This window comes from Jaculus jaculus, chromosome 4, assembly GCF_020740685.1.
Source record: "Jaculus jaculus isolate mJacJac1 chromosome 4, mJacJac1.mat.Y.cur, whole genome shotgun sequence".
In the NCBI taxonomy this organism is placed as follows: domain Eukaryota; kingdom Metazoa; phylum Chordata; class Mammalia; order Rodentia; family Dipodidae; genus Jaculus; species Jaculus jaculus.
This window is the reverse complement of record NC_059105.1, coordinates 47,496,318-47,512,253: the sequence shown is the minus strand read 5'-3', so window position 1 is coordinate 47,512,253 and position 15,936 is coordinate 47,496,318. Positions and strand designations below refer to the sequence as shown.

Below are 15,936 nucleotides of genomic sequence, written 5' to 3'. Positions count from 1 at the left end.
TAAATAGCTATGGAAGAAAGGAACAAGAGATGGGAAAATGGTCACTGAAGTCAATATCATCATTATAAAATAGTTATGGGAAGCTTTAATGTTTGCTCAATTATAGGATGAGTCATCTTGGCAAACCAGAAATGACTAGCCTACTAAAGATAAAATGAGACAGAAACACCCGAGAAAGAAGTGATGCCGTCGGGCTCAAATCCTGGTTTTTGTTAATGCAGTTCTGACAAGACAAGGTGTTAATCTGATAGTGGGACCATTGGGGAGCATGCACAGTAGGAAACCACATTCTGGACAAAACAGATTTGTAAGCTCAGTGGCATAGAATAATGATAAACTATATATTTTCTGTCTTTCTATTCCTTGAAAGCAGTTTTCCACCTCCACTAACTGACAAAGAAAATTAAAAATTATGAAAAAATATGAAAAAAGAGCCCCAATTTACTTACAATCAGACCTGGTTAATCAAAAATCACTTGGTCTCTCCATCACTGCTCAGATCAAAACCCTTTTAGATTCAGTAGTCAACAGAAGATGTATTTAGCCAAACTGCCTGACTAATTAAATCCTGCCAAAATCTAAGCATGCAAATGAGGTAAGGACAGCTTCTTCAATTGTGATTAAATTTTCTACTTGGCTAAGTATTTATTTTCATAGTAATGCCAGTGCATCAGGGACTAGCATGAAAGACTGAATGAATCCAGCGAGCATGATTGTGTGTACTGACAAGAACATGGAGGCCAGAAATACAGAAATTTTGGTATCTAACATCACTGGCTGTAACTCTAACTCCTGGTCTGTTTGTTATGACTACTGCTGTGGGTCTTCACTAGGTGATGTGCAAGGAACACAGCTATGGCCCCTTGATGATGAGTAAGCAAGCCCTTCCCTTCAGCCTCTGAGATGTTTTCCTATAGCCTTCCTGAAAGAGCCAAAGATTCCATTTGTCTTAATGTCCTTTTCTTTCCTTCATTACTTTCTTCCTTCCTCCTTTCTCTTCCTCTGTTCCACCATTCCTTCTTTTCATCCTTCCTTCCTTTTTTGGTTCTTTTGGTGTGGTTGGGTAATGGTTTTCATCATCTGTGCTTGGTACTCTTTCTGCTTCTCCTGCCCCTACTCTGAAAGTGCCACAGTGAGTTGCTATCACTGCTGTGGACTCACATCTGCTGCTGCTGCTTTTACCCAGCACAAGATCAAGCAGCAATGACCTGTATGTTCTGCCAATTAAGGAAGTGAAGCAACAGTCCAGCTTGCCTCCTGACCATTTTCCAGAAAGGTCCCTCATATCCTGAGGCAATGAATCAGTTAGGAGAAAAGACTGCTTAACAAACAACACAAAAACAATAGCAACAAAGCTTATATCACTGTCCCTGAGAAGTGGTACCAATTCTCTTCTGTTATTTAGAAACTTTGGTAGCCATCAGTGTACCACAGAATTCTATTCATTGCTCACTTTCAACAGGCTAAAGATAATCTTTTATGGAACATGAGACTTTTCTCTGTGCTCATTTATAACCCTACCTCAGCTACCAAACACATACTTTTCAAATAGTATCTTAAAATAAAAATATCTACTATACAAGGGGACATAAATAAAATATTATTTTTCTGATATCATTTTTCTCGTTAAGTTCATAAAAAGTTTACATATGGGGGTGGAGAGATGGCTTAGAGGTTAAGACATTTGCCTGCAAAGCCAAAGGATCCTGGTTTGATTCTCCAGGCCCCATGTAAACCAGATGCCCATGGGGGCACATGTGTCTGGAGTTTGTTTGCAGTGGCTAAAAGCCCTGGAAAGCCCATTCTGTCTTTCTTTCTGCCTGGAAGCCCTGGCATGCCCATTTCTTCTCTCTGCCTCTTTCACTCTCAATAAATAAATAAAATAAAATAAAAACTTTACATATTACACCATTAGTTTTCTTGAATATGATTAGGTTACTCAAATTCTCAGAACACCTTCATAGAAAGTCATTTGTCATTAAGGATAACTATCATGAGAGAGCAATATTCCCTTAATATAAGTAATGATGAGACCTTGGCCAGTTCTGTATTAAGCATTGCTTTATTGAAGCAGGTGCCAACCAACCCCCTTTCTCCACCATCAGTCAATATTGCTGAGGCATAACAACCTCTACACAAAAGGGGGGAACTGGAAAAACTAAGGAGAAGTTGAAAGTACATTTCCTCTTCCCTTTCTTTATGGCATTCTGGGGACAACAGAATCTGAGATTCAATGTGTTTGAAGACAGATGATAGTATACATCACATAGACACGATTGCATTCTTCAGTAAGATCTGCTAAATGGTAGAAGTGCATTCTGTGGAGGCACTAATTGCAGATTTTTAACTGCAGAACTGAATCTCAAAGAGCTAGACTCTAGAAGATAATTATGTTTTTCAAAGCATCAATCAGTCAGTCAAACAAAAACTTTACCCATGCATAGTTTGGTTTCTATAAATTTGGTATCTGGGCAGTCCATCAAGATTTCTAATTATATTTTTATTCAACTGTCTACACGCCATTAAACAACATATGTATTTAAATCTACCAGTTCCCTTATGATACATTTCCACATTCTTCCAAAAGTGATTAAAATGTAAAGACACAGAAAAAGGCATTCCTTGTGCAGAAGAAAAGGAAGTGAGATAATCAATCAGTATGTAATCTGTTGATATTTTGGAGGAGAAGAGGAGCCACAGCCTTTAGACTGAAAACCCACTAGCTTACAGGGAGCCCTGAAATCATACCTGCGGCACAGGATCCTTCAGAGACCACAAGAATCTCACTCTGCTGTTTGCAGGCAGCCTGGCGCAGGTAGCACTCATTCTGGTAGCTCTCCCCATTGGAGCCACACACAGGCACATAGTCACTGTTGCACTGGGGAACAAAGAGATATGACCAAAGTTATTACTGGAGTCTGTATCTCTCTGACATCTTAAACACAAGAAATCATTTCCAAAAAATAAATAAATAAACCACATCCTTCATTTACAATGGCCCACATTGTAGTCTGTATGTCTTTAACCTTGTAAGTGCATCATTTAAAGGCACACAAAAGCAGTGTCAAGTCAGCCAATTTGTCATTTGATTTACACAGAGGCAACAAACAGTATCTCAATTGATCAGGCAATTCCAAGGAAGAGACTGAGCCATTAGCAGCACAGAGAACATATAACAACAAATGTATCACTACTATATATTTTTTTTCTGATAACACTACTATTTAATTTTTTTCTGATAACACCTGACTTCCTATGGGAAAACAAACATACCACACTGTCCAAGCTATTCACAACAAGGTTCATGTTGATCTGTGTTTGGAGCAGAAGTACTTGTCTGAAGTGCCAAAGCTACACTAAAATTAATGAATTTAATCCAGTTAGTCCTTGGTTATTTTTCCCTATTTAATTTTAATCTTTATGGATTAGGGCATATTCAGATAAGATACTAATTTACTAATTACTCTTTAGATGTCTTTAGAGCTTTGCATATTGATATAGTCCAGAAATGACTAAAGAACACAGAGAAAAACTTTCACAGATACTGTGTCAAATGTCCACTTTTCTGAATATTTCAAGTATCACTGTAAATGTATATTACAGAATCATAAAAGTTTATTAAAAAAAACTCATTACCAAAAACTATGCATTTTTACAATCAAAGTTAAGAAACCTCCTGGGTATCGTCATCATAACACAGTCACACTCCAAGGCAGTAGAGATACTTGGCTGTGTCCCATACCTGATAATTACACTGGGACGTTATTATCTCATGATTATCACTACTGATGCATTTCATTGTTAATTATAACAAATGAAATGATCAAGATGATTACTTATAAACTCTTACCTAGGCCAGAAAGTGAATAAGGAAAATCATGTACACACGATATATGTGAAAACACTTTCTCTTTTCCAATTTTTTTGAGGCAAGCCCAACAGACTAGCCCTTTTATATGTGAGCATGAGAAAGAGAGAAAACTGGCATGCTAGAACCTCCAGCCACTATAATCAAACCCCAGATGCGTGTACCACTTTGTGTGCATGTGCAATCTTGCATGCATATATCACTTTGTGTGTCTGGCTTATGTGAAATCTGAAGAGTCGAACATGGGTCCTTAAGCTCCATAGATAAGCACATTAACATCTAAACTATCTCTCCAGCCCTCTTTTTTCATTTTTAATTAAAATTTTTTATCTTATGATACACTATACATTTGTAATACAAAATAAACTATCAACTTATTAGGGAAACTAAAGCATTATTAATATGAATGCTAATAAATTTGTTTACTACCAGGATTGATGCAAAACCTGCCAATAAGGGGCTGGAGAGATGGCTTAGTGGTTAAGCGCTTGCCTGTGAACCCTAAGGACCCGATTCAAGGCTCGGTTCCCCAGGTCCCATGTTAGCCAGATGCACAAGGGGGCGCACGCATCTGGAGTTCATTTGCAGAGGCTGGAAGCCCTGGCACGCCCATTCCCTCTCTCTCCCTCTATCTGTCGTTCTCTCTGTGTCTGTCGCTCTCAAATAAATAAATAAATAATTTTTAAAAAAAACCTGCTAATAAGGTAAGAAATCAATAAAATCTTCAGATGTATTTCATGCTCTAAGTATTTTTCAACAATATATATTTTTCTATCAAGTATTTACCTCTTGGTCTATGTCCTCAAGTAATAACAGTTTAGTCATCCTGATGTAAATCAACGTTCTCTGAAATGAAAGTCTTATATGTCTTGCCTTTGATCTTCATTGGATAACCTAAATAATTCTGCTCTGCTAATTGTCATCTACGTTTTTCCTAACAGCAAATCCAAGTTGTAGTATCCTCATATTATGATGGTAACAATTGCTAAATGGGTGATTTACACTTTAAATATGTTCACTCCATTTCCACAGTTGATCATATAGATAACCTAGGAGGTTCCTATTCAATAATTCTATTCCACAGTTATACTGCTGGTCCTTAGACTCACTCTATTTATACAATTATATAAGACCTTTACTTGATTGTAAACTTTTGACAATCCATTGCTGATCTCTAATTCATTAAGAAGTTCCCTTCTGGTTGGGTAAAAACTGTGAAAGGGATGTCATCCACAAGCTTTTCATATATTTAGTTAACATGAAGACTAACTACCATAAAAAAGAAAAGTTTTATTTCTACTAAAGACAAAAGACAATAGCAAAATTTCAGTAAAGAGGTAAATTTCCCAGTGGGCAGTCATGAAGAGTAAACAAGGCTGGTGTTCCTATCACATTCCCGACCAGGAAGAGATGAAGTTCTTAAATGGGCAGTATTCAGCACCGGGGACAGCACAATGTAGGTGGGCTGTATTGGGCTCATTATTATCTACAATGGATGAAAGATCAGAAAGAAAGAGACAGGAACATAATGAGCAATAGATTTGCTCACTATTTCAATAGACATATGAGAGCTAAAATTAGTGTGTACAGTGAAACTAGTTAACTTCTCAGGCTTGGACCCTGAATTCTTGCTCCTGGTTTTCATTTTATTATCCAGCTTCAGTCTGAGTTGCAATACTTGGTGTGTAGATCATTTAGGTCCATATTTTCTTCTGTGCCCCTCATACTTCTCATGTTTTTCTGAATATTTGTCAAATGTAGAGACAATGGACTGAGCTGGGACTAGGAAGTATTTATTATCTCTGTCAGGTGCTATTACACAATGCTGATGCATCTTAAAATACCGAACAAACTGATAAAGTGTTCATATGTCACTTCTGAGGGATGAGGGAAGCCAAATGTGAACAGTGCTAAAACAGAGCTGCCAAGTTCCATGCACATGCCAAAAGGGAGATTTGTCGAGAGCTGGGAAGAGCTTAACTGTAGATTATCACCACAATGTTTTTGGCCCTTGACCATGACTTTCACACATTAATATGAATAACACAGGGGAAAAGCACGTACTAAATCACCAAGGGTCAAGGGGAGCAAGAATTACCAAGTGTTTTCTTATTTCCTTATTGTCCTTGAATAGGTCCTGAGTATATTATTCAATGGTTGAATTTTTCATCATTTCTTGCTTATTACCTCCATTTGAAATGGGTAATGGGTGTATATGGAAAATTAACAAATATATGCTTTAAAACACATGATCCTTTGGAAATACAACTTTATAAAGAGAAATGGAAATCATTTGAAACTCGACATATTTTAACTAGAAGACTCAACACCTAGTATTGGAAGCAAAGTATGGCATTTATAGAATTTTCAAACAAAGAAAACCAGGATACCTCTCAGTAAGAAATTAGGATAAGACTGCATCAAAATATGCCAAATTATTATAAATGGATGTTAGTGATAATCCTAATACTGTCTGTTCACTATCTGAGGAAGGGGCAACTTGGGTATTAAGTGACTTACTAAAGGCAACACAGTTGGCTTGGAAAGAAAAAGTAAGGCTAAATTCCAGGTGGCTAAATTCATAAATGTAAGTGTTGTACAACTTCTAAGAAGAAACGTGATTCTATTTTTCCTAGCTTTTATTATTTTTTTGTTAATCTTGAGTTTATTTTCTGAATATGTGTCTTCAATAGAAAGTTTTGTTCCAAAATTTTTACATTGATTAAGTAATCAACAATACTTTACTGTGACACACTGGTATATACAGAATTTATTTTATGGCACCAACAGATAAAAATGGCATTAGACATTTTCATATGATTTATCCCTTGTTTGGCTAATAAAGATTTTAAGCTGTTATTTCACTATCTAGAAGTTATGTATAATTTTTTTCGATTTCTGCCACCTTCTACAGTCTGGCATGTAGAATGTTCTCAACAGATGTTAAGTGAATTTTGTTATATCCCCAGTTGTCAAAGGCGCAGGAAGAATGGCTTGGGGTATAGCATATTTCTCTTCTAGAAAAGAAAATGATAAAAAATATCCTACATATGTTGCAGTTGTTTGATTATCCATCTGTAACTTTCACTTCTCTGGATCACTTTCCCTAGATAGAAAGTTCTGTGGTTTCTACAGTGGGCAGCCCTTTAATTGTAGTGGAAGTGGTTCTGTGTGACCTCCCATGTTAGGTTATTGAAACATATAGGTTTTATATGGCTCCGTCTCTGGTTCTGGGTATTTGCTCTTGAAACCCAGTTGCTGTGCTACAAGGAAGACCAAACTAGCCCATACAAAGAGAGGGACATGCAAAAGAACAAAGACCCCTAGCTGGTAGTCAAAACACGAATTAGAGCCCTCAGTTGATCATAGAAGTAAGCCTCTTAGGTCCCTCCCATCACTCTTAGCTAAGGAGAGATGAGCAGTTTACAACAGCCTCACCCAAAGTGCTGATTCATTAACAAAATAAGCATTTATGGTCTAACAACTAAATTTTGGGCAATGTGTTTTACAACCCTAGTAAATGAAACATTATACATGCTAAAACATGGTTTATTAAGTGAAAATGTTTACTACTTGAACTGTGCAATACCTTAAGAAATAGATAACATAAGACTTTAAACTGATAAAATGTACATTGGCCATTCTTCGACCAGTATTAAGAACAACTACATGTGTGTTTATTCCTTTAATCATTCTAACTCCCTTTCTTCTTTCATATATCAATTCAGCTATCAATTGTCACTATATTTCTGTTCTCACATCTGATTCATCAAATTGACTAGCAAGTCACTTGGTATGTTTATAGTGGAATACATGAGATGGCAGGTCAGTTTTGGGGTTCATATTATTTGTAAGGCTGAGTATCCTTTATAAAAATTGATTGAGACAAAAAACCATTTGAGATTTTACTGTATGGGGGATTTTACAATATTCTCATAGGATTTTCCCTTTAAGCATCCCTACTCCAAAAATCCCAAATCCAAAATGCTCCCAAATCTCATACTGATTTACCATCATGTGGGATTCCCAGATTGCAGATGCTTGAATTCTACTGTTTTGGATATTGAGAACTGTCTACAATAAGCGGATGTTGTTGCTGTGTTAGTGGTATTTTCATTTGTATGTACATCTTGGAAATACTATGATTGTTATCAAAGTTCCTAGGTACTTACTCTAGGATCTCTACGTAGGCTAAAGTATTTGTACTAATGTGTCGAAATCTCCACATCTTTTGAAAGAAATGAAAGGCCTGAGAATGTGGGAGAGTAATTGTCTATCATGGACAAGGTCCCAAATTCAATATTCAGTGCTGAGGAAAAATGAATGAAAAGAAAAGGAATGGAAAAAAGTCATGGTTGAAAAGAAAATGCAAATGAAAGACAGAAAGAAAGAAAACAAATATTATCTAATCTAGTTGTAAGGCATAAATGAGTCAGTATACTCAAACAAATAAGTTTTTTTAAAAATCTGGCTGGAGAGATAGCTTAGCAGTTAGGGCTCTTGCCTGCAAAGCCAAAGGACCAAGGTTCAATTCCCCAGTACCCATGTAAATCCTGATGCACAAGGTGGCACATTAGTCTAGAGTTCCTTTGCAGTGGCTAGAGGCCCTGGCATGCCCATTGTCTCTCTCACTCTCTATCTATTTGCCTCTTTCTCTTTCTTACCCTCTCTCTCTCAAATACATAAATAAATATATTTTTAAAATCTAGGGAAGTAAAAGATAATATCTGTTTTCTTTACTGCTTTAGTAAGAATTAAAATTGTAAAATAGTATCGATTGCCCATAAATATGCCCCTTTCCATTTGAAATTCATCTCACAGCTAAAAAAGACTATCTGTATCCTACTTGTATAGATGAATTTATGCTTTTATCTTAAAATGCACAAGAAACAGAAATTTAGAGTAGTATATAAAAGAGATTTTTAGGACCTCTTCTTTTTTTTATCAGATGGAAGGGAAAAACATTAAAAGCAAAACCAGAAACTCAAATTTATGTGGCATTATTTAGAAAAAATCAAGAAAATCTTGTCTTAAGATATCTTAGCTTTCATTCTTCATACAACTTTTATAATTTTCTGTATCTGTCACCTTAATTTAGTCACTCTTTGTTACTGACATATCCTAAATCACAAAATTCAAATAGGGAGATGTTTATTTTTGTCCTTCAAGAATGACTATGTCAAAGCATGCATTCATAGCAGTGGAATCAAGTACTAGATTTAAAATGCTACAAGCATTAGGAAACAAACATTTTTGTTTTTGTTTTCCATTCAAACTTGCATGTGTTCCATCATAACTTACTCTACAACAATTACTTAAATTAATAACAGATATACTTAGGTGACCAATGTGTGAAAAACAAATGTTTTGGTTGATAAGAAAAAATTCAAAAGCGGATGTTGCAAGTAAAAGTCAAAACAGTTCCTTTAAGAAGAAAACAATACATTTTCATTTCATAGCATTCATCAAGTTCTATCAACCCCTTTATTCCTATAGATGATATCTTAGAAACATGGATTTTTACTTGAGAAATATTCTTCCTGGTTCATTTTATACTGTTTATGAGTTCACGCCTTATAACTACCCTGAGTGAGAAAAAATATAAATTCAGGTAAATCATACATAAAATCTATAAAATCCTGTGTGCCTTTGATTAGTGACTTTCCTGTGAATTTTGTCTTTAGTTAACATTTGAGGGAAGTATGAATTGGGAGTTCTCATGCTCCATTCTCCCTCATGTAGTTCATTGAAAGAACATAATTACAACGTTCAGTGCAGTGGAGACTCTGCAAGTGGGTTGCATATTAAATCTCACAAATATGTTCTAACAGTATAGTATAGTCTTAAAGACAGTCACAGCAATACCTCTACAGGGAGTGGGGTCTCACTGTTTCTTAGAAAGGAGAGAATAATGCACATGCAGCTTTTAGTGAATCTAAAAGTAACTCAAGCCATATTAAAATGTGAATTCCATTATCTGTCTCTGTCTCACTATGATGTTGAATTCAATCCAGAATATTTAAATTTCAATTCTGAATAGTTCATATTAAATCTGATGTTTTTTGCTGGCTTTCAGTTTAATGTTTTATTTGTTGTATAACATAATTTTCTTACAGTCTTAGAAAATGTTCTTGATCTCCCATTCAGTTCTGTTTACATGCAAATTTCTTCATTAAGTTTTTTGTTAGATGTCAAAGTATTCTTCCTAAAGTAATCAATTTCATACTCAAAGGTTAGTATAGAGTATTAGTTCAACATATGTGGTATTTGTGGATACACATGACTATGTGATTATTGTGAGAGGAAAGGTCATAATTTACAAAGTAGAACAGTACATGATAAATGACTATAATAACATTTGAAGTTTTATTTTGAATTGATTCTAATAACTTAGTTTTGATAAAATCTACTCTGAGTCCTTTTACTCTGCTTTAATTGTTGAAATTTTTTATAACACAGGCAAAGTCCATCTTTCTTGTGTTCATGAAATGGCTTGTGCCTACAGCAATTGTCATTGAGTGTGGTATTCATGAAAAGTCAATATGGTCCCTAATATCTAAGTTAGAACAGTAGTTTCGGAGTCATCTTAATAAGAAGTTAGTTTAAAATTTTAATTACATTGACAGGGTAATAAAAATCAAGCCCATTGAAACAAAGGACAACAAGATCAAAGGATGACAACCATGGTCCAAGAAAATGAAAGTACAGATCTACATTTTCTACCCATTGACTCTTTTGACAACTATCCTCTGCCAATTTACTTATAAAATGCTACAAGGGTCAGGAAGACATAATTGTCCTTCCACACCTGGAAAGCACAACCTGAAGCTTTCTACCTCCAGTGCCACTCTTAATTGTATATACAAATATCAAGAAAATGTGTTTTCTTGACATCAGCTGGTTCTCTCATCTGTACTCTTGATTGGTTCCAGCTTTCCTCTGAGCTTGTATAGTTCTCAACTGCCAACTGATAGACTGTAAAGGTAACACTCTACCTTGTAGTCTCTTTAATGAATGAATTAGAAGATGCAAATATAAGTTGTCTTACCTTGAACTGACAGACACAAGTCACAGTGTCTCCGATTCTTAAACATTCCCCATCAAATTTACAGGTGTTGGTGTCACAGAGGAAGAGATCATTTTCTCTGTCATCATAACCTCAAATTTAAAGAGAGCACTCTAGTCATTAAAAATGTTATAGATTTGAACAAAAAGCACACTATCTAATCCCAGTAACAGAATTTCCCTGACATTTGCTTATTTAATGCCATCAGTCACAGATGTCCTGCCAGGTTGCTCTTTACTGATCATTTCAAAATCTATTTAAGTGGTCAATATTAATTAATGTTTTACACAATAATTTCCTAGTCAAACTCCCTCAATGTCATGTCTTGATCATGCTATTTATGTTAGCTTAGTGGTGAATAAAAGTTTGCTGCTAGCTCCTCAGCTTATTTTTTTTCATTATGGGTGCGATATTTATGACTCCCAAACACAGCACTTGGGAAAAGAGCTGGTGATGGTATGTGAATGCCATTTTACTGTTTCACTACCTTCAATGCTTCTTTGATTTAAAGTCTGAAGCAATCCTTTTTTGGAATTTTTTTCAGACAAAGAGGAAACAAAGCCCCAATAATAAAGACAAACAGGCCCAGTGTTTTCTGTGATGGTCTGTCTGGCTCAAATGAAGATGGATTACCTGCAAGTTAACAGAGGTGGGAGGGGACTTCCAAGTTCTTGACAGTCTGCTGGAAACCCAGTTCATATTTTTTTCTTAATCAAACACACACACACACACACACACACACAAATTTGTTCACGGCCTTTAAGATATCTGACTAATAATGAATTTCTTCATTGCCAATGGCAATCTCCTACTTAGTTATTTCCAAAAACAGTATTAGTTAATGATGAAGCCAACTAGTCATAATGGACTACAAAATCACCAACATTAGAAATAATCATTTTTTTTAAAGCTGTTATGTTCCTAAGTGGAACTTATTCTTTCAAAAATAGCATACATGCATGCAAGAACCAAGAATAAGTTAGAGACATGTTGAGTTTTATAAAATGCCAAATTTAGAAACTACCAAAAGCAGAACAAAGTCAATCTACTGACCCAAATGCAATAGGGCCACATTCTCCACTTGTCTTAACAAAGGATGAACTACAATAATGCATAATAATTTTTCTCTTCAATTTATACTATTATATACTTTCACCTGTAAATTAGCCCTAGTCATCCCCTCCTCTCAAAAGTTACACTCACTTCCTTCAGCTCACATACATTCTTGAAAGCCACTTCAATAGGAGTCAGATTTAATTGTAGCACAATTATGTATACAGAAGATGAAAAATTACAAACACACTTGCTAAAATCCAAACAGACCAGACCTAGGGGATGATACCCAGACATGTTAATGGTGTTTAAAATGCCAATGAAATCACACCACAATTCCACTCAGTATACCAGAAGCTGTCATACTGAAACGTGAATACAGCTAGTATGAAAGCAAAAACTCCAGTTCTTGGGCCCTATTCACTTAAGAGGTTTTTAGCCAGCCAAGCTCTGATATTCATACTTTGAAGAGGAGTGCCTGCCACTCCGCCAACCCTGTACAGAAGAGAAGTCTGAGCTCACTGACAACAATAGGTCAATTTACTGTGTGCCCTGGTGAGCCTGTCAGCATAGACCATACATATTATGGCCTGGGTGATCTGTGAGGGTTTCTATTTCAACTTAACTCCACCACGATCTAAGAGCTTGGAGAAGCCTTGAATGGAAACCTCTTGACTACAAATCAAGGGAATTAAAAATCAAAATCGAAAGCAATTGCAACCAAGGAAAGAGATAGAGAAAGGGGGGGGGGGAGAACGAGAAAGACTTGGAGGGGGGTGAGAAAGAAGAGAGGAAGACACTTTGAGATAGGGAATGAGGAAGGGAGCGAAGGAGGGGGATGAAGGAAGGATAAAGGGAGGGAGGGTGAAACACTTGCAAGGAGGGAAGGAAGAATGGAGGGATGGAGGGAGAACGACTAGGAGGGAGGTTAGGAACAAGGGAGAGAGACACGTTGAGGGAGGGAAGGAGGAAGAGAGAAAGACTTGGAGGGAGGTTAGGAAGAAGGGAGGGAGGCACGTTGAGGGAGGGAAGGAGGGAGAGAGAAAGACTTGGAGGGAGGTTAGGAAGAAGGGAGGGAGACACGTTGAGGGAGGGAAGGAGGAAGAGAGAAAGTCTTGGAGGGAGGTTAGGAACAAGGGAGGGAGAAACGTTGAGGGAGGGAAGGAGGGAGAGAGAAAGACTTGGAGGGAGGTTAGGAAGAAGAGAGGGAGACACGCTGAGGGAGGGAAGAAGGGAGGGGGATTATGGAAGGAGAAGAGACAGAGAGAGAAAGAGAGGGGGGAGGGAGGGAAAGAGAGGGAGAGGGAGGGAAACCTGCCTCCTTTAGAATCTATGTGACCTTATCCTGAATAGATTCTCAGGCACTCAGTCTCTCAAGGCACTTTGGGCAGCAATCAAATGTTCTGCGGTCACCAGAGAATGTACTGCTTTCCCTCTTGTTCTATCTCATAAAGTTATTTCTCGCTCACCCTAGCTAGACTTTTTTCTTTAATGATGGGGAAGAGTCCGTCAGTGTCTCCTCTAGGCTCTAGGATCGGAATTCTTTTCAGTGAACCCGGAAAACTGTCTAACTGCAGACACTTATAGGGATCCTATGCCTGCACTTTCTTTTGATTCCAGAACCATCGCCACCATCACCAGCACTACCCTTGCACAGCGCCTGGCCAGGAGCAGTTCCCGTTTCTCTGGATGGAGATGGGAGGTCTCGGGTTTGGGACAGTGACCCCGCGGGGGCCTGGGTACACGCGCGAGGGTAGGTGGGCTCTTCTGCAGGGTGCAAAGGCGCAGGGCTGAGGTGCTGGACTCACCAGAGCAGTTCCAGCCGGTGGGCGTCTGGCAGTCACTTAAGGAGGTAGGGAAAGCAGCGAGCTTCACGGGACGGGCTACGATGAAAAGCATCACGGGCAGCAGCAGCAGCCAGCAAAAGCCCTCGCAAAGTGTCCAGCTGCTGCACTGCCGCGGGGACTCCCACAGCACCATGACTAGTTCGCGCAACTCTGCAGCAGCAGCAGCAGCAGCAGCAGCAGCAGCAGCGGGAGCGGCGGCGGCGGCGGCGGCAGCAAGCGGCTTCTTCGGGGGAACGCGCGATCGCAGGGGCCACGCGGCGGGCTACTGAGCATCCCTCGCACCGCGGCGGAGGACGCGGCGGCGGCGGCAGGGACAGCCTGCGGGGAAGCGGCAGCCAAGCCCGCGCATGATCTCCAGAGTTTCAGCAACATCCAGTGACCCGGCGCAGCCCCATTAACCACACGGCCGTCCGCCCAGGAGCCGCACGGGAGGCGTGGAAAGCTTTAGCCATAGGAAGCGTGCTCTGGGAAACGCAGGGCACCGGAGGGGACGGGGAGCCCTGGACGCGAGCGCGGGGGGACACGGGGTGGAGGGACCGTCACTGCGCCCCGCAGCCCCACAGCCGCCTCTCGCGCTCTGCCGCCCGCATCCCTCTGGCGTTTGGGAAGCAGCAGGTCCTTAGCCCGCCCGGGGTCACGTGGGAAGCGGCAGTCGGACTCTGATTGGCGGAGCGGGATGCAGGTCCCGGGAGGGAGGGGTCGGCGAGGAGGTGCCGGGAGGAGGCGGCCGCGGATGCCACAGATGGACCGGCTCGCTGGGCTTCCCGCGCGCGTGGGGCTAGGCTGGGGACGGCTCGTGCGAGAAGCGCGGGCTTCAGGGAGGGCGACCGCCCCCCACGCTCGTTCTCGCCACTCGCTCCACTCTCGGCTCTGGGCCGCCCCCTACTGTGCGCGGGGGCCGGACCCGCGCCTCTCGGCGGCGCGTGACCCCGGGCTGCGAGCACCCGCGCCGGCGGCGGCTGCGGCTGCGGCTGGATGGCGTCGCCTCCGAGCTGGAGGTGGTGGGAGCGGCGGTGGCCGTGGAGCCGCGGAGGCGAGAAGCGCGCAGGGAGGGAGCAGAGGGAAGCGGCTCCAGGCTGGGCAGGACGTGGCGGACCCTGCGCTGCAGCTCTGGGCGGTAGCCGAGGGTGCTGGGCGAGAGGTGGTGCTGAGAGCGCGAGAAAGCAGGCGCTGGCTGGTCAGCAAGCCGCAGCATGCCCCCCCCCATTCCTGCCCCCGGCGCTTCCTTCCACCCCGAGGGCGCTCGCTAAGCTTCCTGGGCGCTCCTCCTCTCCCCTGCTGGGCCTTCCCTAGTTCTCACCCCGCTCGGCCGGCGGAGGTTTGAATCCCATTCCCCGTCAGGCGCTTAGGTGCAGCCTAGTTGTGTGGTTGCCTGGGAGGTGCGGCCAAATGTGTTTGGAAGGTCAGATTTGGTCGGGGCAGGTGGCCTGCGGGGCCGCGGAAGGCCCATCTGCATAGAAAAAGGCTGGAGAAAGGCTCATCCCTCTCCCCATCACCCTTTACCCCGACTCCGAGCCGGGGAAGCGGCGTCCTGCCAGCCAGGGCTCACTTCGTGGCGCCCGCTGCGGCCCCGGGCGCGTGAAGCGAGAGGCTGCGCATCACTAGTGACCGGAGAGGCGAGGAGGTCTGACTGGGCACGAGTTCGCGGCTCGGAGCGGTTCTCTTTCGCTCCCAGCTAGTCCTGGGCAAAAAGGCACAGCGGGACCCGCCTTCCTCCTGCTGCAGGCCACGCAGTTAGACACACTCTTTGACTTAATGATATTTTAGTCCCTAGGATCCCAGAGCTTTCTGGGATAAGCATGGGGAGGAGTGGCTTGGGTCACTACTGCAGTCACAGTTGTGGATGCCCTAGAAGAAGGAGTTTTCTATGTATGCTGTTTCAATGATTCAGGATTTTTTTTTTCTCCTCCGCACCTCGATTCTTTTCTATTCCTCTCTCTGGCCGCCTTCTTCTCTTCCTCTTGCTCCTCTCAAGAGCTCATAGCCTCCTCTTTTCTTCAAATTTCCCTGCTTTCCCCCCCCCCCCTTCTGTACTTACTGTGTTTCGACTAAGCATTGTTTGATGGCATCTAACAAGTAATTAGCGTCCATTCCCAAACACT

At 41.0% G+C, this 15,936-nt stretch overlaps 1 protein-coding gene across 1 annotated transcript in view; it reads right to left on the bottom strand.

The window, feature by feature from the left end:
• The window catches only part of Tmeff2 (transmembrane protein with EGF like and two follistatin like domains 2), a 269,110-nt gene extending 255,045 nt beyond the window's left edge, over positions 1–14,065 (bottom strand). Inside the window, exons 1-3 of the mRNA XM_004660244.2 lie at positions 13,796–14,065; positions 10,917–11,026; positions 2,749–2,878 (exon numbers count right to left, since the gene is read on the bottom strand). Of these exons, the coding sequence (XP_004660301.1) occupies positions 2,749–2,878; positions 10,917–11,026; positions 13,796–13,967 (412 nt within the window). The 5' untranslated portion in view covers positions 13,968–14,065. The remainder of the gene's footprint in view (positions 1–2,748; positions 2,879–10,916; positions 11,027–13,795) is intronic.
• Between the last annotated feature and the right edge of the window lie 1,871 nt (positions 14,066–15,936).